General features: G+C 45.4%; 3 protein-coding genes across 9 annotated transcripts in view; 1 reads left to right on the top strand and 2 right to left on the bottom strand.

Annotated features, from left to right (window-relative positions):
• The window catches only part of TMCO4 (transmembrane and coiled-coil domains 4), a 41,777-nt gene extending 35,868 nt beyond the window's left edge, over positions 1-5,909 (bottom strand). For both annotated transcript variants that reach the window (XM_074847907.1, XM_074847908.1), the window contains exons 1-3: positions 5,872-5,909; positions 2,225-2,409; positions 1,630-1,804 (exon numbers count right to left, since the gene is read on the bottom strand). In XM_074847907.1, the coding sequence (XP_074704008.1) occupies positions 1,630-1,804; positions 2,225-2,403 (354 nt within the window). In that variant the 5' untranslated portion in view covers positions 2,404-2,409; positions 5,872-5,909. The remainder of the gene's footprint in view (positions 1-1,629; positions 1,805-2,224; positions 2,410-5,871) is intronic.
• A 4,890-nt stretch (positions 5,910-10,799) lies between these two features.
• RNF186 (ring finger protein 186) lies at positions 10,800-11,711 on the bottom strand. Its single transcript, XM_074848389.1, has one exon. The coding sequence runs from the start codon at positions 11,709-11,711 to the stop codon at positions 10,800-10,802; it is 912 nt and encodes a 303-aa protein (XP_074704490.1).
• Positions 11,712-15,738: 4,027 nt separating this feature from the next.
• On the top strand, positions 15,739-26,637 carry OTUD3 (OTU deubiquitinase 3). Of its 6 annotated transcripts, none has more exons than XR_012626060.1 (10): positions 15,739-15,925; positions 16,641-16,789; positions 17,546-17,658; positions 20,727-20,849; positions 21,496-21,621; positions 22,235-22,331; positions 22,607-22,788; positions 23,134-23,572; positions 23,909-24,301; positions 26,423-26,637. XR_012626060.1 is itself a non-coding variant. In XM_074847912.1 (9 exons), exons 1-8 carry the CDS (start codon positions 15,756-15,758, stop codon positions 23,308-23,310), a joined length of 1,137 nt encoding a protein of 378 aa, XP_074704013.1. In that variant the 5' UTR covers positions 15,739-15,755; the 3' UTR covers positions 23,311-23,333; positions 26,423-26,637. The 6 variants fall into 6 exon arrangements, 3 of the variants coding, with proteins under 3 accessions (XP_074704013.1, XP_074704012.1, XP_074704011.1); XR_012626059.1 differs by having other exon boundaries at positions 23,909-26,232; XR_012626058.1 differs by lacking the exon at positions 23,909-24,301.
• The last annotated feature ends 515 nt before the right edge of the window (positions 26,638-27,152 follow it).

The following is a 27,152-nucleotide window of genomic DNA, read 5'->3' as shown; positions in this document are numbered from 1 at the left end:
TGCTTATTTTTAGGTGAGAAGGGCTGATCTCAACTTGAGACACTGAAGTTTCCCACACACCAGTGTGCTTTCCCTCTGCTGCCTTGCTCTACAAAAAGTCTTTAATTCCATCTTTCCTTTGACAAAATCAATCACCTTGCCCTATGTGGGCATGCCTGCATACGGTACTGATGTTGTGGCATTGCATGATAGCGATTCCTGATCTTTGCTTTCAACTAATCAAAGAATTGTTATCTACAGCTTCTGTATTCCACCTGAATCCAGGTGATAAGTGGTTTAGTTCTCTGGCTCAAAGCAAAATACCGCTGCTCCCACTGATCCAGAGCCACTTTTGTAAAAGCACATGGAGCCTTTTATGCAACATAAGCTCGGAGCAAGCACAAGCTAAATTTAACCAAAATCTCACCCTTAATAAGCTCAGAAGCAATGCAGGAAGACTCGCCTAAATCTAGAGAATCCATCCTGAAGCAGAGAGAACAAGGGAAACAACCTGGGAAACACTAAGCCATTTAAATGCAGAAAGAACAGAGCGTGGATTTACTGATTTTGAGCAAACAACATCAAAACAGCTGGTCTTATTTTAGAAGAGCTGTCCTAACTTATTAATTAAGATTCTCTGTCTCTGTACTCATGCTGTTACAGGACTTTGGGCATTGTAACGTGTTTGGAGCAGATCCTCTGAGGCCTTTTAAGGACTGACTAGGAGACACGAAAGATGGCTGAGATAATGGGAGCTGGTCATGATGACCAAGAAAGTTTGCTCCTATCAGAACTTTATTTACGCAGCCGTGTTCTCACATCTGCCGGTCTGTCGGATGAGTGTGTGATAACTATTACTCAATATCAGAGCACTGTCTGCACGCAGGACATCTTGCTATTTCCTTGTCAGGATCCTTGCAGGGTGCAAGGGGACAGTGGCCACGTTATGCGTGGCATCAGCAGCAGCCTACCGTGCTCTTCGCCCTGCACGGCGTAACGTGAGGCTGGCTGAGGAGCTATCTCCCCAGCTAAGACTCTGCAGCAAAGGTGAACGCCACCGAAATGCTTCACCTCTTTTATCTTTATGTCAGTTTTTACATGAGATCATTATGGAGTTGTCCCAGTCTCACCTTCTCAGTGAAAGAAAATAAAAGTCACAATAACTTATTTCCTTCCGGCCAAAGCTGACACTGGAAAAAAGACTCTGGAAATTGTTCTTTTTGGAGTACGTACGTAGAGGTGTTTTGTATTACAGGTATGGTGATGGGGCTTTTAAACAAATGAAAATCAGGTCTATTGTGTTCAGTGTTTCATCAAAATCTGCAGAAAGCACATATGAATCAAAACCACTGCAATAATACAGTCAAAGTAAAAAGTTTGACAGTTCTCTGCTATGTAGAGCAAAAGTGTCAAAGACACAAAACATTAATTCAACAGACAGTAACTGTGCCTCATGTTCATCGCTTCCATGAGCTGTTAATGGATAGAGAGACTGCCAGTCACCCACACAGCTACTCAGAAATATATGTATATCAGAAATATTGATTTTACTTCCCCGACTGTACAAACAGAACTTCAGTTGCAGACAGACACGTATAACAAATCTCTTTTGCAAAAGCAAACAAGGGTGAGGGGAGCATATGAACTTACTTGGGTAATGACAACTGGATTTTCTTTCAAGATGGGATCCTTCAGCAAAATCTGGGCAAAAGTTTCTGTGCCCTCACCTCCTAAACCACTAGCAAATGCTGTCATGGCAGGCAAGACAGCATCGGGCAGGTCCAGCCATTTCACAAAGGCCTCAATGAATTCTGTCCTGAAGGAGCTGTAAGGCAACAGTAGCAGTTAAGGCTCTGGGTATTTTGCAAACTTTGAATGGTCCCTGCTTTCAGATGTTGATCTGGTGCTGTTCACACAAAAATCAAAGCATCATAAGAAGTCAGCAGAAGTTGAGTGGCTCCACAAGTTGGCTAAACAAACAAGCAAGCAACCTGAATGGAGCTAGGCCTTTCTTCAGTACATGCTTTGAAGTCTGCAGTATTAAGGGATGCAGTTTGTGCTGAAGTATAAAAGTCTTAAAGGTGTAAGAGAGAAAGTCAATATAATTAAGAAAACGCCGAACGTCAAAAGGATCTTCCACTCCCTTAACCTCAGAAGACCCCACACAGAGGCTGATACCAGCTCCATCCAAGCTGCTACCCAAAAGCCACCTCCTTTGCTCACCCCTTGTTACCCCGTGTAGTACCTTTGCTCTTTTTCAGGGAACAACCACGCTAGGGATATCCCACAAAGCGCCGCATAAGCAAATCTTCCCGGTTCACCCAGCCGCCGGCCCAGAAGCACACACGGTTCCGTTTCACCTGCCCGTTCAGCCCCGCTACGCTGTTTCGAAGCCCAGCCTTTCCATTTCTCTTCTGCAGCCATTTTTACCTGCAAGTTCAAAGAGGAAAAAGCAGAAGAAAAAAATAAACCACAAACAGTTGGAAACCAGGAAGCAAGGAGACAAATTGCCTTTGATTTTTCACTGTCACACTTGCTGTCAGTATTAAGTCAAGCCTGTCACGGTCCTGTATCCCCCCACAACATGGTGCTGCGACTAAAGAAGACAACAGGAGACTTTCTGCTCACCAGTTCTCAAAAGTTTTGCACAAAATGAGCCGACTACTTCACACGGCAAAAGGAGAAGTCCTTTTCAAGATGCAAAGAGACTGGGCTCCGTTCAGGCATATCATTCACATGTTTACTGCAAAAATAACATGTAAAATAAAAGCTCAGCACCTGGTGCAGGGACCAGTACAGCTGCCTGGGAAATAATTTGCCTCTCTCATCCTCAACCCAAATTGCTCCTCTGTTCATTTTGCTGACAGCGTTAAGAAAGTTGAGTCCAGCTGCAGCCTTTGATGGGGACTTTTAATGTGTCCCATGGACATTGCTATGCTTTGCTTGTAACATTCCCTCCTCTATACAACCTGCCCCTGCTTTTTCCCTAAAAGATCTCTGCACCACACCAGACCTTGAGCTGGGCCAGAATATTATTTTTTAGAGCACAGATGTGCACACTTCCAAGTAAATGGCTTAAAACAGCTCCCTGGGAGCCCCCCTGGTTATACAAGCGGCTAACCAAGATGACTGAAATCAGGCAGATGTGACAACAGCTCATTTCACAATTCAACGTGGGTAACAATCTGCTCCAAAGCTCGCTTACCTCACCTGAAATTTCTACTGACTTCATTAAGATTCAATTGGTTTCAAAGGGGCCCAAAACACCTATTTCATCATATACTTCCTATTTAAATGTTTCTTTTCTTCTGAACCCTGTAGGAAGGAAAGAGGCTAAATAGGAATTAGGAGCCCGTGACACTACAACCTGTTGTAGAGGATTTAATCAAATACTGAATCTCAGAGGGTGCAGACACCATTTATGGGATTATTTTAGAGTCCTAGAAGAAAGAAATGCAGCACAGGAGCAGCTCTTTTTAGAGACTTTATTATCTGCATGCCGCCTGTCATGGTCTTCCAGGAAAGGTGTCTGTCTTGCCTTCCCACTCAGAAATTTATTTGAAGCGATTTGTATTTCTCAAGGCTTGCATTATTTAACTGCTGATGTATAAATACAAGGAAAATTCATCACTCAGGGGCCAATGGTTATCGTAACTCACACCTCTCTCCCTGGGAGAGCTCAACCCCCCACAACACGTACCCCCTGATACCATCCGTGGCTTGAGCACACAGGTCTAAGGCATCTCGGTGCATTTCCATGGAAACATCACATTCCAGCAACATGGGAGCACAAAGTCCGCAGGAATAAACTGCTATTTCCGTACCAACCAGAGAAGGGAAGGGCCAGATGACGCTTCCCTGGGGAAAGAGCGGGTGCCTGGGATCAATCCCAGCCCCGGCCGGGCCGCTCCGGTACCAACCTCAACAGGCAGCCCCTTACACTTGCTGAATCGCAGCTGAAGGTGGCACGAGACGCGTCTCCACGCTTTCCAGGACTTTCTTACAAAATCCCAAGATTGTTTTATTACCTCAGGTGCTCCAAAGCCCTCGTTTGGACCCCCAAAATCCATTTCACATCACTCGCTAGGCTCTCTAAAACATCCAGACTTACAGACCAATTTGCCCAGAAATAATCTAACACTTCAAGTTTCAATAACTTTACAATTACTTGGCATGTCTACTCACCTCTGGACACAGATTTATTAGCTTATTACAGGAGACAGCATTGAAAATAAAACCCCCTTCCCTGCTGTGATAGATTTATTGATTTGTTAACACAGGCTCATATGAAAAGTGAAGCAGCTAAGAAGGACCCAGAAACATTACAACTGTTTAACCTTGTTTCCCAATAATATAAAAGACATGATCAGTTATGGAGTGACACCACAGTGGCTTCTTGCATGCAACTTTATTGCTGTTACACAACAAATAATTGACGATGCTGAGCATCTAGAATACTCAGAGGAAGTTTTTGACATATTTTTCTTTGCTCTGAAGATGCTCTAGTCAGTATGCTCAATGTGTGTCCCTCAGCATAGGTATCTATTTCTTCATAAATATCTAGGAAAAAATGGACTTGGATTTGCAGACACACAGCATTAAAAAAACGGCAACATGCGATTTAGTAAAGAAAACTTGGACCAAGAAGTTTTGCCACTAAATCCAAGATGAGGGAATTGAGAGCTAGAAATAGATCCAGAAAGTTATTTACAGCTTGTGGCACTGGAATTCACATCTCTGTCTCAAACAGTGTGATTCAGCAATCAATACCATTGCCATAGTCTGAACTGTCACTTGACAGAGAAATTTTTTATCACTTCCAGCACTCACTTTTCACACAGAGCCCTTTGTTTTCTTGAGAGGTGATGTATTTTATATAGCAGATCCCACAACCCTGTTTGAAAAGCAGAAAGATAATCCTTTTGTGGATCTAGAGCTCTACAATACACACATGCTCCCTACTGCTGGAAGAATTAGAGATGCTGGCATGGCGTTTGCCCTAAACTATGACAAAAGTAACCAAATTGCTGACACGTTAATCCCCAAGACCCTCAAATGTTAATGAGACATCTCATCAACTTCAGGGAAGTAGCTGTAGATAATTATATAAATGGGGCTGGCCAGAAAATCCCTTACCAAGGCACACCAGAGGACAGCATGGCCAAACCGCAGTTAAGCATCGGACACCGTGACTGTGGAAACATCTGGGCAGATAAGTTTTCCTGGGGACTTACGCAGGGCTCCAGACTCACACACGTGCTTACATGCCGGGTGCACCACAGCCTTTGCTTTTAATCCATAGATACGAACTACCAACACGGAACACAATTAATTCAGTCCTGGATAAAATCGCATCTTGCCACAAAACACGTTAATGCGATACAGATGGCCACCAGAGAGATGCGTGCTAAATATAAAACAGAGACCTGAGACCGAGGGGACGGGGACATGGAAAAGCTAAAAGCTTCAGTAGTTGCAAAACTGAGTGCGTAATCCAGATGCTTGTAGCAGCAGTGACTGAGGTTACACAGAAGGTGGGCAAAGCTGCGGACAGGGATGTGACCAGCAGAGAGAAATCACTAGCGGAACAAACGTGAAGGAAACACCTCAGCTGAGAAAGCTCTGAGGGCCGACATCTCCCCAGCTGCCGACATCCACTTTTATCGCAAGTCCTTTGTGTTTCAAATCTCTGCTGCTAGAACACAGCCATTTTTTTTTTTACAGAAAGTAGCACTTTCGACAACTACTGAGGAGAGGAAACCAGCCCGCGGCAGCAGGGCGGACGCCGCCGCAGCCCTCCCTTCAGGGAAGCGGCCTGAGGAGAGGCTCCCGCCCGCTCGCCCCCTCAGCCCGCAGAGCTGCACCCCAGCCCTCCCCAGCCCCTCTCCCCACCTCTCTCAGCCCGGACCCGAGCTGCTCCCGGCCCGGCCTCAAATAGGAGCCGCCGCGCTCCCTTCCGCCGCCTCCCGCCCGCCCCTTCCTGCCCGGCCCGGTCCTGCCCGCCCTTCCCGCCGCCACTACGCAACCAGCGTACGGCAGGTGCGCTGCGCTGGGCGGTCCTCTGCTCCCCTACGCCATCGGCGTAGCGAAGCGCGCAGCTTGCGGAGCGCAGAGGGCGGGCGGCTGGGCTGAGGGGATGGCGAGGGCGGGCAGGCAGCACCGGGCCGGCCCTTACCCGGCTCCTTCACGGGGCTGGTAGGTCCGTCTCCACCACGAGATGGGTATGGCTGCTCTCTCCTCGCTGCCCACCTTTATCTGCAGTCTTGGGCCTTGTCCACCACGTTAGTGGCTTACGCAGGGTTTAGGCCTACCTGTGTACCAGCCCTTTTGCTCCCTTTAAAGCCTTTTTCCCCTGTGAGAACTCCGCCCTCTCTGAGGGACGGCTACAGAGGGAGGCAGGGATGTGCATTTGGTGAAGCTGCTCTCAGGTTGCTGTCCCAAGACTTCATTGTCATCTCCACGCAGGACAGGTTGGTGTTTTTGAGGGTTACCCTGAGGAAAATGAAAGCTTCGGTGGCATCTTGCACTTCGTGCTGTGTTCCTGGGTGGGATCCCAAAGCCGTATGAACAGAAGCTGTAGTATGTGCATGTGTGTGTATATATGCACTCATCAGGCACATATGTCACCTGTGATAGCGAGGTTACTGGCACAGTCAGCTCGGGAGGCTTTGCTCTAGTGTGGTTAACTGGCCTTGCAGAAATCCTAAGGCTCTGGAGTTAGTTCAGCTACCCGAGCATAAGGGTTTTGCACTGTGCTTTTGGGGTTTTAAGAAACGCATTTGCTCTGAGAGCAGTCTCAGGCTGGAACCCAAGTCCAATGCAGAGTAATTTTTGGAGAAATCCGTTTTTTTCAGGGAAGGGAGAGCAGTGTTTCTGTATGATCACGTTTCATGAAAGCAAAACTAGTTTTGGTTGCCTGGTAGCTGGGGTAACCAATTTATACTTTAAAATGTGCTATGTGGGACTCAGTTATAAATCAGTTTTTTTAAAAATGCGGGTACTAGCTTTGTTTAAAAGCTGATTTTGATTTGGCCAAATACCTGGTACTGGTTGCTTGCTACTAATATTAGACCCCTTCGGGTTTACTCACACAAGTACTCATGTTACATATAGTATGTATACATCCGATGGTATTTCAGCATCATCGATATGCATCGTCGTTAAATGTGACACTGAAGTTCAGAAGGCGAGTTCTGGTGATCCCAGGAAGGGTGCAGAAGGTATCTCCACCCTGTGACTCGGGTAACTGCACAACACAATGGACAACTTGCACATGGTTCACAACAAGGAGGAGTCACCTGGACACAAATCTGTGCTCTCAACCAAGATCTGCAAATTAGTTTCTTGTAGATTTGACAGTTCTGAGTTTGAGGACCTAAAGTTCTCTTTGTACAGAATCTGAGAGATGTGGAAGTGTGAAAAGTGTTATTTATTCCGCGTTTATTTTTGCCTGTATCTGTGTGATAATGCAGAAGAGCTGTTAAAAGTGGACCAAAACATAAGCTGAGTGGAATGACAATTAGGAGTGAGTTTTACCAGATGTTGTAAACTTGGGATCTCATTATGTAGTTTAATAGTAATCAAAGCCAGCACAATTATGGATAATTTAAAGTTCTGTAGATAAAGTGAGACTTCTACATTTAACAGTAATTTAGAACACCTACACTCACAATTTTTCAGGCACCTGTCTCAGTCTCTTATGTAAGGAACTAGTGACTGTGGTGGGCGATGGTGTTGCTGTTTGTTGATGAGCAGCCTGGAAAGGGATGGGGATAGGGAAAGTTGTGGCTTTGGGAAGGGCCCTGTGGGCAGAGTGGGAGCACAGCACGACAAAAGGACAGGCATATTTTTGAATTAAAATTGGTTTGTGTGTTTGCGTTGTTAAACAAGACACCTTTGAAGTATCCGGTCCAGGATTCTGTCTGTACAGACAGACTATAATCCTTAAATACCGCTGTTGGGTCTTACCATGCTCTTAATGTCTCGATGGGATTCTGTCTTTGTAAAGCATAGTTCTCAGATATTTATGCAGTATGTCAGGTACAGCTGAATATTGCTGCCTGGGCCCGTTTCTCATTATGAACCTCTCTCTTTCAGGCTACAGTGTGATATGTTATCACTGTGTGGAACTGGGAGCCAGGTGGGTGAGGTAAGCAGGGCAAGGTAATGTGGAGCTGAAACTTTCTTGCCGAAAAGACTGGCATGAATTAAAACTGGGCACAAGCAAATCCTTTCTGTTTTGGAATAGGAATACAATTCTGTTGGCCTTTTCTCCATAAACTTAGTTGCTGCTTCAGAGGTTTGCATTGTCATCAAGTTTTGTCTTGTCAGATGGGAATCAACAGTGTTACAAAGATACCGGGTTCTAGGGCCTAATGCCTCCCACCAACATCCACGAACTCTGGATCAGGTGGTTGGTAGCGGCTCACAAAGGCTGAATTGCTGAAGGGAGGCTTGGAAGGTGCTGATACAAAGCAGGGGGGGTGGAAACCTGGACTTCCATGGCGGGTGATCTTACTGCATGGATCCACAGGGGCTCTTTCAGAGCCAGTCTCCCACTGGCCATCACACAGCATGCCTGCTTCCTTCCCACTGGTGTGTACTGCCTTGAGGGAAGCCCTTTTCTCTTGGTCATTTTCTGGACACTGTAGAAATTAGTGTAATAAAATTGAACACACCCTTTTGGAAGGGTGGGGTGATAGGTAATGATTAGATTTTTCCTGTTCACATTCATTCTCTGATTTCATTTGTTCACACCATGTGCTGACAAGCCCACATGGGCTGGCCAGGCTCCACTGTGAGTGATACGGAGGACAAGGGACACTGCCTCTAAAATCTTCATCACGTTTCGTGACTGATGATGGCAAACCAGTAATGGGTGTGACTTATAGCTCCTTCTGGAGTTGGTGTTATTTGGTATCTTGCTTGGTCTCTTCCCCTCTTAGGCAAAATTCCCCCAAGTTTTATCTTTTGTTTTTTTAAACTGGGATTATTTTATGGCTCTAGTCCAGTTCATCTTTGTCATCTTATCTTTAGGACAGTCTGTTTCTTCCTTGCTATCTAGTCACTTGAATGAAATCAGTGTTCATAGCAATTAGCACATGATTTTCCTCTAACCCTTCTAGCTTGCTCTGATGCATTCATGCATGCTATGTTCAGGCCAATATTAATGTATTTATTACAAACCTTTACAGTGCCAGTCACCCACTAGGGTTGGTGAAGGGAACTCAACAGGAAAGTTGAAAGAGCTGAAAGACTTGGCAAGAGTTTCTGAAATTGTTTTCAGTACAGGTGAATATCTGGTCTGGCCTTTGTATCTGGAATAATACAGTTCAGTAAAATATTTGGATTTAAAACTACCTGCCTTTTCCCAAGGAAAAAGCTTTTTTCTGATTGGTTATCAGCAAATGTTGCTACATATGTACTCTGCAATAAGCCAGTTGCTGTCCAAATATATGAAGAAAACCAAAGCATTTGTTTCCCTTGAAGGTTTGTGTTCTTAGGCAGAAAATAGAGCTGTTTTTTCCAAGACTCTAGGAGGACAACGGCTCCTTACCCTCTTAGTCTAATCTGTTTTATCTGCTGGTAAGACACTATGTATATTTATATACCGAGCAACTGGAGTACATCAGTTTCCATTCTTATCGAACACAAATATTTACCACAGGCCTGATCCAAGGTCTACTGAGATCCATGGTACTCTTGAAAATGTAACTTAACTAAAGCAATCTCCTATTTTTTTTTCTCCAATTTAGTTTTAGTTGGGTTATAGGGTATTTTCTTACCAACTAAATATTTTTTTAAATAAAGGAAGAAACCTAACACATTACTACTTTGCTTTACTCACCAACTCAGTTATACAGATTCCCTAATATGCCTTCTCAGCTGTAGTTCTTGTCAGTGAGGAAGCTGTGAAATGTTTTGACATTAATTGTCAGTGAGGAATTGAAACACAGAAGTCAATGAGCAATTAACATTATTAAACTTTAATGGACACATCCCATGTAAAAATAATCGCGTGTGGTACGGCATAGCAATTGACAGATTCCTGTTTAGAAGGACAATTGTGGGCATCTCCATGGGCAATGTCATACTTCATGTACAGAGGGCAAGAAGAGAGGCGGTGCAGGTAGCCAGAGTTGAGTGCGAGGAACTATTTCTGTGCTAAATAACATGGAGAATTTGGAGTGTCATGAGCCTTGGAGAGCCTTGCCACAGGCTCAAGATTAGGAGTGTTGATATTGCCTCTCCCTCTCTAGTGGGGTGCGCATCAGATGGCACCAACTGACATACCGTTTTCCCAGTTCACCTTCCCACCTTTGGGATTAAAGCGATAATCTGGGTTAAAACTACTCTCCTTCATGGAGGCTAGGCACCCAGTCCCTGATTTAGCAGTCTTATTTCCCCACGTTGTCACAAGAAAAAGTGTACGTGTGTTCAGAGGTGGGAAAATGCAGCCACAGCCAGGGATTTTCAGAGGACATCATCTCTCAGGTATTTTAGACAGTGTTCTGCAGTGCTCATCAGGAGATGACATGAGCAAGAGCAAAATGACACAAGCAAAACAACAAAATGATTGGGATAAAAATTGTGTGGAAAACCTATAATTTTTATCTCATAAATATCAACATACAAATATTTGACTATGTTTCCAGTCAAATTTAACAACACTGTGCATCGCCATTGAGCCAGCTCAGCCACCTGTTGAATTTATTACATGAATGATTGCTTTCAAAGTCCACCAACTGCCTAGCATGCCTAACATGCAGCTCTGCTGGCAGGACCAGTCCAATATCTCTCGGCAACGCACATTAATTGTTTCAGGCAATAGCTGTGATGTGGCTCTCCTTGCGGCAGGAGGTGAGTGAGTCCCTGTTACACCTCCAGTAGAATTTAGGAGTGCAGCAAAGCACCATAGACATGACCAACCCCAAAGTAAGCATGAGACAAATTACCCATTTTACCAGCCCAGAGTATATAAAGGGGAGGATGAGGATAGTGAGAATCACCACAAGCAGCAGGAGCAGCACGAGTCTCTGGATAGCCAGTCTGTTGTCTGCTGGAACGTTTTCATCTCTGCGTAAAGCGTCTTGGCTGGACTGAGACCAGCTATTGCTTATGGCAGAGATGTGTACCTCAGGACTTGAATCGAGGTTTTCCAAGTGCTCCATGATGTCTTCTTTATTTTGAAGCGTGCGGATGAGTCCTCCTGACACAAAAGTGGCTTTTCTGCACAGGGGGCAGGTGATTATCCAGGTACTCTCTTCTTTTCTGAGGATGAGCTTGAGGCAGACGGCGCAGAAGGCATGCTGGCACTCCAGGAGCTTTGGTACTCTGTAGATGTTGTACTTGTTGAAGCAGACTAGGCAGTCCATATCGAGAGATGTTGTGGATGAACACTGGCGCTTCATTTCAAAACTGCACACTTCGGGAGAGTTTGCATTCGTTAGCACAACGAGAGGCTTTGAGTTTGGACAGCCTCCTTCCGAAGTCGCTGGTTTAAAGGCATCAGGACTGTCTCGCTCTGTGCCTGAAGGTCTCTCCATTTCTTTAACACGTTCTTCAGTGAATCCCAGTCTCTTCGTGTCTGCAGCGTTTTCTGTCGGGGGTCCTGCTCTGCTCATTTCTGCAGCACCTTCCGCAGTGGGCGCAGGACTGTCCTTTCCAGCCTCTGGTACTCCAGGAGCTGTCAATCCGTTCTCACTGTTTAGCTTGTCAGTGGATTTCTCCATGGAGATAAACCTCGGTGCAGTTTGTCTTCCCTTAGCTGAAGGATTTGCTGAGTTTCTGGCTCCTTTTATATGTTGCTTTATTCCTGTTGTATGCATGATAAATTAGTGACAGCTTTAAGCGTGTTGTGCTCTTACAATATGATGTTTTTATGGGATGGGGACCTGAGTTAATAATTAACTTTGTGGCCAAGACATTTTACAACGGCTGATAATCTCACTGAGCAATTCCCGTCCGGAAGCAGACCCCATGGCATTAGCAGACTGCAGCTTCGTTCACTGGGATAGCCAGGCACTACCATTATTACTAAATTAGTACTTTATTTGCTGAAAGCAATTTCATTGGTCTCTAAACACTGCTTTGCTGGACAGTGACAGATTCAGAGGAATTATCTAATATTTAACATTGTTGTACTGAATGCAGTGCTTTAATTAGAGTGTAAGTATCACCAATTTTGAGGGCTCTGGGTAGGAAGTCTGCTCTTGCTTTAGCAATACTCACTACCCTAGAGCTGTTACCCTACAGCACAGAGTAGAGAATGAGATTGAGATGATTAATGTTGAGGGTTGAATGTCTGATTATTATCAGCTCTTTTACGCTAGGAGCATCCCTGTTGGTTTCGGTCATCAGAGGGCTTCAGGTGCAAACTGAAGCATGACTTAGGGTCACACAGGGTCTCACAGAGTCCTTGAGAGAGATCCGGCAATGAAAAGCAAGGTTAGTGTCATGGTAGGACCATCTTCTTTTTCTTGGTGTTCCCAGGCCAACCTCATGCCCTTCAGTTACGTGGTTTTATGAATATTCATCTCATCTGAAAAAAAAAGTCTGAACAAAATCCCTCAGTCTCTATAATTTTTTCTACCTTTTTATCTGAGGGGTAAACCACAGATGGTGTCTCAGTACGAACCCTGAGGAAGGAAGGAGGGAAGGAAGGAAGAAAGGAAGAAAGAGGGTCAGTAATCCCGGCTGGACTAGGTCAGCATTACCGGTAGAAGACTCACAGTACTGAGTCAGTAGCCTCAGGTGCACCCGAATGCTGAAGCTGTCTGTGGTACCATGTACCTGCCCCTCCCTCCCACAGAAGAGCAGCAGAAAGAAATGGAACAACTGCAATTTAGGAGGACAGGGAGTTCAGAAAGACTCTAATCTCATGAACTCGCGGATGGGGGGAATGAGGTGAGAAGAGCTTGTTCTTCTTTGCTGAGAAATAGTAGAAGGTTTGTTGTAAGCAAAGTTCATAAAAGTGTATTTCTGCTGTATTTCTGCTGACACAGCATGTAGCAGTGTTTGATGGACTTTTGGGTGACCGAAAAGTTTAGGAGCCTGAAGATCGTGCAGAAGTGGGACTCCTAGTTGAAGTGCAAGAATGTCTGCAAGTGGGCTGGTGAACTGCAAGGCTCATTTATGCTTAAAAACAGGAGAATTTTCTATTGCGTTTCACATACCTCTTTATTAGTAAGTTAATGCTGTTAAAAAGAAAAGATCTGGGAAAACAGAAGACAGACCTGCCATTTGTACAATGCTTTCAAAGTTTAGTCTGTCAGTACCCATGTCCAAAATGGAAATGTGTTAAAATTTACAGATTCTTCATCATTAGAACAGTATGAAAGTGGCTTGCAGATGTTGGGAAGCTGGAGCAGACACCAGCAGGGGCAACTACACTCCTAATTCAATATTTCAGTTAAAAACTAGGTGGGATGAATCCATGCCTCCGTCTCTGCTCGGTCTTCTAGCAGTGGGTGGCAATGACTTTTTCTGGCCTTGCGACTGCAAGTGCTGGAAACACTGAGCTGGTGGCGAGGTGTGGTTGTTTTGCTACAGATGCGCATCAGCAGCGAGGAGAACTCGCTCGAGGGAAGGGGAAGCGGAGTGTGTTGTGCCTCAGAGAGCTCCTCACGCTTCCCCGGGGCTGCGGTTTGCTGCCACGTGGATCAGGGACCCCAGGGGAGGAAGCGTCATCTAGTGTGGGGGCTCAGGAGGCTGCAACCGTGCAATTCCTGGGCTGTGTTTTCAGCAGGGCAGTTCAGGCAGTCTGTGGTCTCTCTCTCTCTCTGTGCCCAATTTTTATCGGTCGCCTTGGGTTAAAAATCTCTGTTCATTTTTGTTCTCCATTGGTGAAATTTTCCAGCAAGTGTCAAAGGACCTGCCCTAATTTTGACTCAGTTTTGTCCTCGGTGTCACGAGTGATGTTCATTGGCTTGCACGCAGGTTGTACCTCACTGAATTGCCTATAGCCCTTTAATGCTACTTAGGCTAATGACTGTTTCATTAATCATTTGCAGTCAGTGTATATACTCATTTTGTTTTCTCGCTTTTAGTATGTTTGCATAAGAAAATGTGTTTCTATGGAATGTCTCTGAAGGATTTGTTTATGACAGGAAATGGAGATATTAGAGCAGTTGTGTTATTTCAGGGTAAAATCCTCGCTTGCTGTAGGGCTTTGAGTGCAATAATATTCAAAACATCCGAGAAGGTGCTGTTAATAGTCCCGTGAGCTTCTTCCTGTGCTCAAGGTGCGTTTCAGATTGTTGCGGCTCTGGACAAGAGGAACTTAAAAAAAGCAAAGCGACTTAAAATTTGTCCTGATGTGAAGCCTCTTATTGTCTCCTCTGTCACACCAAAGCAGAGAGCTGCCGTCAGCAGGCAGTCGCCTTCAGATTTACAACACATCGTCAGGTGCGACAGGGAAGTTTTTACGCTGAGGTCGAAGAGGAGGTTGTTCTTGTGGTAAATAAAGCTACAGCAGATCGTGCTCAGACACAGCTTTATGGCTGCTAACTAATGTTTATTTGACCTGAGAAGTGGCACTAACAAATGTTTATTTGACCTGATAAATGGGACCTGAAACACCTCACGGGAGAATCCTACCTGGTGATTTTTATTTTGCCTTCTTAGTCTGCGGTGTGCTTCTGTGGCACGCCTGTAATAGTCACGTGGAGGGAGTCGATTCCTTCGTTACCTCGGTGTCTGTTCCCAAATTTGGAGTGTTTTCTTAGCGTTCATCACAAAGCCCTTTGGACGCACCTTCTGAACTAGGAATTAGACAGGAACGTGACCGACGCGCAGCAGTTCTGACAGCATCGGGCAGGTTCTGTCGCGCTACCTGCAGAGCAAAGCGGGGCAAGGAGAAACCGAGCAAAGGGACGGAATCGATGGGGCAGCACAGGAGGGTGTTAGCGGTGGGTGACTTCTTTAACTGGTTGCTGCGGGAGGACTGGAGGAATGGCAGAGCACGAGGAGAGCAGAAATCTTCCCCAAGCGCCGTTCTCCGGACGAGTCACCGTCTTCTTGCTGTGCCACTTTCTCCGGCCCCCCTCCGCCGCCCAGAGCTGCCCTCGGTGCTCCGGGAAACCGGAGGCGAAGGTTCAGCCTATTACACATTATCCCATTTAATTAATTGTTGCCGTTTCAGCGCTCCTCCCGACCCGTCGCTGCTGTCAGCCGCGTTCTCGTGGTGCCACCTCGCGGGTAGTCAGTCTGCTCCCCTCTTTCTTAATTTCCTTTTCGGTTCCTTTCGCAGCTGATTTGGTGTTGATTAGGCACAGGCTGGAGCGACTCGTGCAGGTTTATAACCGGAGCAGAAACCGAGCGCAGCGCCCGGCACCCACCCGCGGGAGGGCACCCAGGGGTGGGAGGTGTGCTGGGGCAGCGGGGAGAGCCACGGGGGCCTGAGGAGGACAATTAGCAGTCGGAGCTAATGAAGCGGGGAATCTGGCAGTCTCCGGCGAAGCTTTTTGGGACAATATTCGTGATTTATGGTGCTGCTCTTTGTACCCTCCCCTGCCTTTTCTCCCAGCTCCTCTTTCCCTTCGCAGGTCCCACGCTGCCTTTGATCCCTAAAGCCTTCTGCTTCCCCCAGTCCCAGTTTCCCTCCCGGGACCCCCCTCCTCTCGCCTTCCTCCTCCTCCTCCTCCTGCTGGAGGAATCCGCCCCGAGGGCAGGGGGGGGTGGTGTGGCGCGGCGGCGCTCTGGCCACCCGCGCGCCGCTCTCGGTGGTGCCGCGGTCACGTGAGGGGCGGCGCAGGCGCAGCGGCCGCCCGGCGGGGATGTCCCGCAAGCAGGCGGCCAGGGCCCGGCCAGCCGCCGGAGCCAGGAAGGCGCGGCGGCCCCGCCAGCTCCCCGCCGGAGCGGCTCCGGGCCCCGGCTCGGGCGGCGGGGGCCTCGCCGGGCAGCTTCGGGCCCTCGGCCTCAAGCTGCGGGAGGTGCCGGGCGATGGGTGAGCGCCGCGACGGGTCTCCTCGGCAACGCCGGGGCCGGTGTTTCCATGGGCCGCCTGGCCCCCGCGGCCGAGGGCTTTCCCCTCGGGATTGAGGGGGGCCAGTGCTCCGCAGGGATGAGGGCTTCCCCCCTGTACTCCACGGGGATCAGGGTTGTGGTTGTGCGGGGCCTGTGTCCCCCGGGGCTGAGGGCTCCCCTGACCTGTCACCTGCTGGTCTGAGGGCTCTGCTGGTCCCAGGCCTGAACCCCGGGGGGGCTGAGGGCCCCAGTGGCCCGCTGAGCGGAGCGTGGGAAGGTCCATAAGTACTGGGAAAAGGGACGTTAGACGTGACTGCTGAGAAATTGCTTGGTAGGTCATTGGGTTGTCCTTGGTTGCATTGTGTCCTTTGTCTCAGCGTCAGTTTAAGACAGTTTGGCCTGGCACTCCTACCGCCCTTGACTTTGTATTCTGCTGGAGATGATGACGCATTCGCCCAAAACCTTATGTTCTTACCAGCGTCTCTTCTAATAGTGGCAGCCATTCAAAGCACAGGGAATAGGTGCTCCTTCACATTCATATCTGTGTTGAACTTCTTGGGCAGAAAGAGCACAGCTCTCTTTTTCTTTCCCTTTAACACCATATTCTTTCCGCTGCTACGCCAGGATCATTGATTTAATGGTGTATCTGTTAGGAGCCTTTCAGACACACTAACTTGTGGTTTCTCTCTCGGCAGCAATTGTTTGTTTCGGGCCCTGGGAGACCAGCTTGAGGGGCACTCGCGGAACCACCTCAGACATCGCCAGGAAACGGTGGATTACATGATAAAGCAGCGGGAGGATTTTGAGCCTTTTGTGGAGGATGATGTGCCCTTTGAGAAACACGGTATGGTCTCCATAGGAGGGAGGTTATTGTGTAATGTGATTACATCTCATCTGAGCAACTTATTACTAAACAGTTCCTCATCCCAGAACTGTGTTAGGGCTCCTCTCTAGTCTTTAGAAACAGTGAGTTTACATTTCTGTCTGTTATGTTTCTGTAGAAAGATGAGCCATTAAACTTGTATTATATTTGTCTTGGAAGTTGTTTAGGAGAAACTTGGAGAAGGAAAGAGAGGCAAAAAAAGGCAAGGAGTTAAAATTCAGTGTTTTCAAAAGGAACTTGCAAAATTATCTAGCTCTCCATGAATACTGGTGGGTGTGGAGTGGCTGATTTCTTCGGGTTTCTTTTTCTCCTCGACGCTTGGTGTTTTGTCGTAACCCAGGAGAAGATCCAAAGCAGAGACCGATAGAGCCTTTGTTCTAACAGCTTCGAGGATGTGCCAAGTACCATGCAGGTGATGCATGAAAGCGGTTTGGTCGTTTAGTACATGGCACTCTTCCTTCTGAACTAACACAAAGCTGACGGGCTTGCGTAATCTAAGGGTGTACTGCGTTTTTTAGAGGTTTCTGTGGTCGTTTAAGATGAATTAACTTCTGTTACTGCCAGAATCTTGCCTCAGCAGTCAGTGTTTCACAGTCAGGATTTCCTTTCCAGAATTTCTTGGGCTTGTGTTGAAATTTTGTTACTCGCTATCCCTCCAGTGCTTTTGGAAGTGTCAGAAACCAGCTTTCCAACTCTTCTGAATGTTTTTTCCTTTAGTTACCAATTTGGCAAAGCCTGGTACCTTTGCTGGCAACGATGCTATTGTGGCCTTTGCAAGAAACAATCAAATGAATGTGGTTATTCATCAGCTTAATGCTCCACTGTGGCAGGTGAGAAACAAAACTTCTATATTTTGGCCTAATTTTTAGCTGATGGATACAAATAGTGTTGAAACTTCCTGATCTATTCAAAGGGAGCAGTCAGTAGTCGTAGTTAGCTGGGCATGGTGTAAAGCTGTGCTTGCTTTTTCAGCCTCGGGGGAAAAGAGTCCAGATTTCAGCTCGGGAGGGAGAGAATGAAAGAAAACAATGAATGCATGAAAAATCAGTATGTAGAGACAGAGCAGCATGGTTTAGTTTGGTTTTAAGATATTAACTTCATTGGTATGTTTCTATCTCCTGAAGATCAGGCTACATATGGAGTCTCTTTTCTGATAGGAATTTGAGCCAGGCTTAAGGAAACCTGTGTGATAAGGTTCAGGAATATGGAAGTGAAGGTATAGCAGGGCAGTCCCTGCAGTGTGTTGGAATGAAGCTCCATCAGTTCTGCATGGGATTTGGAATGGGAAGGTTTCTGACAGTTGGAGAAATGAGGTTCTGGACTGGGCAGAAGAGGGAAGAAGTTTTAAAACCTTCACGCGGTGTTTAATCAGCTGTTGGAAAGGACTGTGTATATAGTTTCCTCTGACAGTGGGACACTGGAACAAGTAATCCATCACGTCCCTCCTACTCTCTTTTTTGTTGTTTTTCCATGCAAGTCCGCACTGGGATGGGTCCATGCTCCATCTCTGTCTGCTCATTAAGCAAGTGAGAACCTGTATTCAAGTCAGGGTTGTTCCTGGCTCCAATTTACAGACAGAACCAATGAAGTATATAGATTAAACAGGGCAATAAAGACCAAAGACCAGATGAAAGCTTGTCAGTGGTGTCTTAAAGACATTTGAAACTGTCAGGTGGATTCCTGAACCCAAACAAGTTTAAACTCTTATTTCTATGGCAGCCACGGGCTGTAAGACAGCTAACCAAAATACTCACCTGCTTGACCTGCGGGAGTGCGCAGAGGTAGGGACCCTGCAGGAGAGTTCATGGGAGTGCTGTTCATGTTTTGTTAATGCTTTGAACCTGATACCTCAGTGTACTGAAATTTTCTCAGTATTTTGTATATCCAAACTCCCTTTCCCAATCATTGACCTTTCCAGGGTTGTAAATACAGAGTTTGTGATGAGGTTCTGTTTTGCCTGAGCACAGTCTTGTTAGCGAAGGGTTGTCTTAGGCTCTTGACAACGGCGTAAGTAAAGAGAGCTGTTAGTAGTTGTAACAGAAGGAGTCTTCTACCCACACAGAGGATGCATCAGGACATCAAAGTATGTAGGGCATCACAACATAGTGACAATGTTAGGAAGTTGCTAGACTCAACTAACCCAGGACACCCTTTTTTCTTAATTTTCTATACTTCGACACACTTTTTTTCCCCCCCCCCCCCCCCTCTCTCTGCTTTGGAGCCCCAGCAAAATTTTAGAAAGTTTAGATTCCAAAGAGAGCATTTCCAGAGAGGCAGATTAGCAAGATGCTCTAAAGCAGATGGTGTGAATATCTCTTTGGTCCCAGCTCTAAAGCAGATGGTGAATGATCCTTTAATTTTAAGAGAACCGTTTGTATACACTGCAGCTAAACTGGAAAAATGTGAGCGGAAGGGTTCAGGACCTCCAGCTGTTTCTCAAGCTCTGGCCTAATCTAAAGCTCTTTGGAGGTGGGCATCTGCATGGCCTTTTTAGGGCTTTAAACACCCTTTATCTTTTTTTGATAGTGACTGTAAATGCAGAGCTTCAGGTTAGCTCAGATGTATAGGTTATTTTTTTAGCTTTTTGGATAACTGCTTACCTTTTTTCAGTGTTTTTGCCTTTTTTTAATCTGCAGTTATCTTTTACTTACAGCCCCAGTGTACCATGGAAAGAGCATGCAAAAAGAAGCCTCACTACCGAGTGCTAAATTGGCTAATTTTCAGAATAATCTTTAACAAAAGCTCTTGAGATACCTATTTAGGCTCTGCCAGAGGAGAAATGTTGGAAATAAATCTTATGGGGTTCCAACATGTTGAATAACTTAATAGCATAAAAGGCAGGAGTTAAGTATAACCGAGTGTTGAGTCAGAACTTACAGATGAGTAAGTGTAAAATAAATGAATGGCGAATATCTCTTCTGAAATCTGAAGTCATCAGCGCAACACAAACTGCAGACGTGGTTGAAAGGTGACTTGGTGTATATTCTGTAAATTGGGTAAGCTGATTCAAAGACGTAAAAGGATTGGGAAATTCTGGAGCCCTAAAGCAAGTGTTTCTTGTTGTTTACTTACATCTTCTCCAGGAAGGCTGTCAGATCTTTGAACTCTGGCTTGACAGGTAAACAAAGGAGATCTGCAAATGCAGTGTAATTTTCTGGATTCCTTGCAAGAGTTGGAATGCTGTGTAGCTTTTAGCTAATAGTTTGAGACACTGGTGATTGGGGTAGGAATTATACAGATAATACTCAGAGCAGGAATTTTCTATGGAAACTGCTCTACTTGGTGCTGACAAAGCGAGGGAACATTTGGTTGCTAACAGTGCTCCTGCATGGAGTTAATACAGTTCATGGTTTGGCTTTATTAGTCTTTCTTCTAAGACCAAAACATAGCCACTTTGCTCGCTGTTAAAACAGCATCTTGTCCCAACAGCAGAACAAAACTTACTCTGGATGACTGTCCCCACTGTGATCATAACTTGAACGGACTCTTTTTCCCTCGTGTTTGAGGGGAAGAAGGCATTGTACCCTGAAGGGGAGCTGTCGCTGAAAGTGGGTCGGGGAAGGTGATCAGAAAGCTAATTGCTCCTGTGGAAAGTTTAGAAAATAGTTTTGAGCTTTCCACTGAAATATTTTCATACCCTGTTTTGTTTGTTGTGGTGTAACTGACCCAGTGGTGTGTATCTGGTTTTCAGACATTATCTTTGAGACAGAAGCTCCGTGGTTACTGTAAGCACATCTGGATTATTAGGTCAATGCTTCCTGTTTAGAGATGCTTCAGGAGCTACGTACTTTGCTTCCAATCACAGTGTTTATCATTGCTTCAAAAAACTAATACTTTGAAAAACATGATGCTGAATTTGATTCCAAATCCTCATTTGCAATTTATTGGTTTCATTTAGATTCGGGGCACAAACAAAAACAACGTGAGGGAACTTCATATTGCATATCGTTATGGAGAGCACTACGACAGCGTGAGGAGAATCAATGATGATTCTGAAACTCCAGCGTATCTTCAGATGGAGGTTGGTTATGACAGAGTGACCTGGGTCAGCTGCGGGTGATAAATAAGAGATGAATGTTACCAGTTGATTTCCTCTCTCATTTTCATTGAGATTGAGAAAAAAGTTTGGTCCCTGTGTCATGCTGGGAATAGAAGAGCTGTAACTAGTGCTGCCTGCTCTCTTGAGATGGGCTGTGAAGTGTCTACGTTACGGGCCTGGAAATCAGTCCTGAATCTGCTGTGATGTGGAATGTGGAGGTCTTGAAGCAACCCCATCTAAATTACATACTTGTGCACCTCAAATGCAAAAACAAAGGGAATGGAGAAAGAGACAGAAATGTGACAGCTGGATACAGTAGTCCTCTTCGTATCTCACTTTTTTGTGTTAAGGAGTAAGCTGTGCTGTCCTCAAAGTTCACTTCACTTCAAAAGCCAGTGATTGCTTATTGGTATGCGTGATCTTGTAGTATTTGAGAGTTTGTGTATGAATCATGGGAAACAGTGTCAATGATGATGGAAGTTCCACAATTTCCAAGATGCTTTGACACAGGATATTTGAGAAAAGTATGCCGTAATAATTACATTTATGACTATATCAGATTTTTTTGCTGTATATGATGAAATTGCTGCGTGCTTGTGTGACCTGCTGGGCTTTGCTTTTCTTGCAGATGCTTTGCAAAAATGATTCGAATAAGAAGGAGGAAGTGAGGCCACAGAAGGGTGATTCTGAAGGTGAGATTGAAGTTGAAATGGAAGACGCTATACAAAAAGTGTGTAATGCAACGGGATGTTCAGTAAGTATTGAGTAGCCTTTTTGTGCTTAATGTTCAAGCCTTGATACATGAAAGTAGCCTTGGAAAAAATTCTAAAAAATACCCATCTTGGACAATTTCAGTACCACTGCCATAAATCAGGATGCAGTTCATCCTAGACTCAACCCTTTAAATGCAGATGAAATATGTACTCTGTGTGGATACCTAATAATTTTGGAAGGTTTGTCTCGCAATCTGTCAGAAAATCCACTTTGAAACAAATTCTGTAAGATTTGAAATCCTTTGAGGATGTCAGTAGTTGAGCATCCCAATTGACTAGATAATCTGTGAATCTTTGCTGTTGTCACCAGGTGGCCTGTGTGGTTCCTGCAGGTTGCTGCTCACACTGTGCAAATGCACAGAACAGAAAGGGCCAAGGGTGAGACGGTTACGCTGAAACAGCATATTCCTTTCTCCTGATATCTTCAGGATTTTAAGATTTTCTCCCTCACCTTTTTCAGAAATGGAATAGAGGCTAATTGAAAGGTCATAAAAGCAGACAGCAACCCCCTCTTGGTGGTGCAGATGGTTGTTAAATGAATGTATGTCAGTGATTTGAACTCTCTTCAGTGTTATCTTTCTCCTCTGTGGACAGGACACTGATTTAGTAAGCCACATTCTGGAAGTGGAACACTACAATATAGAATCTGCAATATTTGCCATCTTTCAAGTGAATGAAGTGGAAAGAATCGGTAAGTATGCGGAGTTTGTCACCTAGTGCTTCAGAAAGACACTGAGGTTAATGTTCACCATAAACAGCAGTTCAACAGGGACAGCAGCAGTTGAAGCTTGCTGTTGGCTGTGCTGCCACCTCAGCCTTCCTGTGCTCAGGAAGGTTATTAATGAGGGCAGATTTAATCCAGCTTTCAAAAAAACACTGTTCCCGAAATTCTGGAAGAAGCAATTGGCTGATGGTGAGACAGCTTCTGGGTAGAGTGTGTCTGAGAAAAGCCTTTGTTGTTGGTAGGCGCTGAGGAGCAGTGTGATCCCCAGAGCAAAGATGAGAAATTGTGTAGCAGAACTCTGCGGGAAGAAAATGGAAGTGCTTCAAGAATCTTTGGAAATCAGAGCTTGCATGAAGGTGAAATAGAAAACAACAAAGGACAGGCTAGATCTGATGAAGAGAATCAAGCCAGCAGAAACCCAAAGGTATACGAAGGATGGTTTGTCGGGGATTTGCACACCCTTTAACGATTAGGGGAATGCTTAGGATTGCTTAATCAGCAATTATCTTCTCCTTTGAAATAAAAAGAGCTTCCACTTACCGGATTTTGTTGCTGCTACAGCTGTGACTTCTCGAAGGCAAACATTTAATAGTGACATGTGGCACCCTTCCCAAAATGGCACAAAATAAAGTCCAGATAACTAGTTTGGAATAAACAATCCCTGGCAGCTGCTTTGATATCTCTTTGTCTCCCTTCCAGCGTATTATTTTTCCCCAAATGAGCAGAAAACTTGCGTTCTCAACTTTGTGTTTTCATCCTCCCCTTTCAGGTATCTAAAAAACAAAAGAGGGAACAGCAGCGGCTGGAGAAGAAGAAGCGGCAGGAAGAAAGGCACCGACAAAAGGTCTTGGCCAACAGGAGTAACTGTGCAGATAGCAGCAGGAGAGACACAGACTCAAACAACCACGTCACCTTGGTGAAGGCCATGGCAGCTCTAAACATATGACTGAATGTGTTCAGAGTGCTCTGGTGAGAAAAGCAAATAAAACTGATGACGACAGAACTCCCCTTAAGCAAATTGCCAAGCACCTATTGTTATCTTAAAATCCGTTTCTGCGGAGATCTCTAAGCACACATCAATTTCCTGTTTCTTCGATTGTGGGACGAGCAATTATTCAGTAATTCTGCATCAACCCGTGTGTGAGAAGAGCTGTATGCACTTAACAAAACGTAGAGACTTGTTTTTATAATTTTGGAGTTAGATGAAGGTGAGAACCTTTTCCTCACACAGCAGTGTCAGCTTTGATTTGAGATCTCTTGATGTACTTAGATCATTTTTTCTTAATAGCAGATTTTTACTTGGTTATGCTTGGAGGAGCTTTATTTTACCTTGCTGTCAGGGAAAGCTTAATAATTCTCAACTCAGGAACACGGGGCTTTTTTTTCTATTTAAATAAAGTAAGGCAACAGAATCCCAGAATCCTTTCGAAAGCAAAGTGTGTCAGCCAACACTGTATCAAACATGAGATTCCTCTTTTTTTTCCCAGCAAGAATACAGCGATAAGTTTTAATCTTAACTAGAACTGCTTGTGTTGTTGCACCAGGCTGTTTCAGAAGTGATTAATACATGAAGGGAGAACAGGATTGCTACATCTGTGCTTGCTTAAGTTTGAGATCAGCTCGTTTGCTAGCTGTTGAGACCTGCAGGGAGAAGAAAAAGAAAAAAAGTAATACCAGTGGACTCGTGAGACCGCAGAGCCGATTCATCTCATCTGGTGAAGTCTAATGAGGTTGTAAAATGTGACGTGAGCAGACATGAGATTTCTGTTGAGTGTTACTGGGCTACTCCAGAGCTTTAGTCCAAGCCAGGAACTGCTAGTCTCCAAAGGAAATTAGTATAGCCAAAGGATCAAGAGTCCTGGGAACAAGCTTCCAAGCAGCAGTGATCAGTGGGAACCCTGCCTGCTTCACTCTTCATAAATCAAGCTTTTTCCAGGGTAGGATTTTTTCATCTTGAATTCCTCTTCAGTAGGGTCACCGGTAGTATGTACAGGCTGAATCCTGTGGTGCTTTCCACTATAGGATTGTGAATTTGGACTGAACTGTAAGGACTGTGGGACTTGGCCCTCGATTTATGGCTTGCAGTGTTTCAGCTTCACTCAGCTTTTTGGACTTGGATCAAGCGCTAAGCTTGAAGAAAGCACATGTGCACTTACACACACAATAGATAACAGGAGACACCTCATCAGCCAGTGCAGAGACAAAATAGATTTTTTTGAAAGTAAGGAATGTTGCTTTTGAAAAAATTCTATGCAAAAATTCTTTGAAGTTTCCAGATCAGCATGGAAATAAAAATGCCTTTTTTGACTGAACTGACAAGATCTGAGCTAGTACTTCTTCATATGCTCTGCTACTGTTTATCAAGAGCATTTGAAGAATAAAAAGAAAGGAGTTCTACTTTAGGTACTGGTGGTGTAAGAGAACAGGCTTTAATGCTGGTGAAGAAGTTCCTTTGGTTCCTCTAATGAGCTTGGTGGAAATAAAAAGTAATACAAAGCAGCTCTTATGCTTTATGGTGGGACGTAGTGTCTGGCCAGTGAAGCCACGTGTTCAGTGCTGCTCTGAGTGCTGGTGGTAGGCGTGAGTAACCACTGTACAGGGAGGTCTGAGTAGTATTTGATAGGAAGAGCATGGACGAGCCTCCAATTCACAGTACTATTCTTAAAGTGAAAAATTACTTTGGTAAAATCCATTTTACGCCAACCTTAGATAGCCTGTTGATAGGAGTGTTGCTTACTGGAATTCTTTTTCCTTGAAACAGTCACTTTTATAGTAGTGGAAAGAATGGCAAGTCGTAGCTTAATGGGGAGAAAGTGCAAGTCACTTCACTGGTGTGATGGGTTGAAGACAGTGGGCATAGCAAGGTGGCTCAGGTAAACGTGTCACCTCTGTCTTGCCCAGCCATGTTTTGATTTGAAAGGTGGGTAGATTCTGCAAGTTCGAAAAGATAACGAGAATTTGCAGTTGTACACTACGAATAAGATGTTTGATCTTAATGAATTACTTTTTTGTCTTCCTGAGCCAGAGCTGATAAGAGAATTATTGTTGCTTTGAGCCTGTTGAGCTGGGAAGGGAGTTGCCCGGCAGCCAGCAGACAGGAAGCTGAGCTTCTGTAGGTGTGAAGGGACCTGCAAAGCCTAACCTCATCCAGGGCCAGGCCTGCAACAGCAAAGAGAGAGGCTCATGGCCTCGGATACCTGTAACCAAATACGTGGCTCCAAATGCTTTTATTTCCAGGTGTAACACGATTAAAACAAACTCTTGCTGTGCTGGGCTTCTAAGTCTTGTTAGACCAGTCAAATTCTCTTTATATTTGCCAAGATAGCTTTGTACCTGCAAAAACATTTTGGATCCAAAGATGTTAAAGCTTTCATTTTGTCTGTTGTAGATTTTTCCTTTAGCTGTTGAAATTTCCGCCTGCCCTTACAATGTGTATTTTTTCTAGGGAATCCTTATGCAATGGTCCTCAGGCAGCTCACTTTTCTGCAGAAAATTTGTTTTGTACACAAGTCGTGGATTTTTTCCGTGCAGGAGGAAGGGAGGCAAAAACTGAGAGAAACATGATTCATAGCTCGTGTTTACTCTTTGGTGGAGCTAACTGTGCGGTCATAGGACAGCAAGCACTGCACGTTCCCTTGGTGTTTGAGGAGGATTACTGTTTGTTCCGAGCTGCTCGCTCACAGCTCGGAGGGTCACGAGTGGGCAGAGGGCCAGGGGTGTGCTGTGACTGCTGCTGGACTGGCAGCGTCACTGTCAACCTCTTCAAGGCGATGTCGTGGCAGGACGATGTAGAAAGCTGCTTTCCCTGCATCCTATCTACCACCGTCATCTTCCCCAAATTTATTTTTACCACATCCTGCCCTTCCAGGTAAGAGATTCAGCTGAACTGGAAGTTTTAAGCGTTTAACCAGGTTTTGTCTGCTGCCCATGAGCGTGTCTTGGCCTATCAGTGGATAGGAGGGCTTTTCTGCTTCTGCTCCTCGGTTTCTGAGTTTACCTCATTCCTTCTTGGAGGGCTGCCTTTTGGTTTATTTTTTGCCTTTTTGCCTCATCTGCAGTGCCTGAACAGCAGCAGAAGTCACCTCATCTGCGATATCCGCATCCGCAGTGCTCTCGGATTCCTTTTCTGCTGGAGTCTGTTGAAACTACACGAGAGTTTTCTTCTCCGTTTTGCCTTCGGACTCTCAGCAGAGCACCTGCTTCTGTTATCAAACCAAACCTCTGGTTTTTGGATGCTGAGTGCAATAAAGGTGGCAGAGATGTGCCAGCTGAACTGTGCCAGTGGAGCTGTGTGTACGGGGCGCGCTGTGGGTTAAAGGGCAAAACTTTCAGATTAATGAGTCTGCACAACCAAACCCTTCCTGGGTTTGCGACTCGGCTGCTGGGGTGTACGTTCACCTGCTGGCTCTCACAAGCTTCAGAAATTGCAGAAAAGGAGGGAAATGGTGCATGAAGAATGATCCGTACTCCAGTGTTGTATAAAACGGAGATGGTTTATGCTCGCGTTGAGCTGTGTGGAGCCCATTTGCAGGCACAAAACCTTAGAGGGCAGCATTGGCTTCATCAGCTCTGTCCCAGCTCGCTCCTCTCTCATCCCAAAGCCCTTGGGTGGCACCAGAAAATCAGAAAAAGGAGAAATGTGTGTTTTGGAGTTATAAAAATACGATGTTTACTGTAGGAAGTGTGAGGAAGGGGTAGGGGTGTTGCTTGTGATGAAACACTTCATGGAGTCAGGCAGGAGCCCTTGATGCTGAAGTGAAACAAAGAAAATACCCTTAAAGCACCTTT

This window comes from Strix aluco, chromosome 22 (assembly GCF_031877795.1).
Source record: "Strix aluco isolate bStrAlu1 chromosome 22, bStrAlu1.hap1, whole genome shotgun sequence".
Classification (NCBI taxonomy): domain Eukaryota; kingdom Metazoa; phylum Chordata; class Aves; order Strigiformes; family Strigidae; genus Strix; species Strix aluco.
The sequence above is the reverse complement of the archived record's forward strand: the minus strand, read 5'-3'. Positions and strand labels throughout refer to the sequence as shown.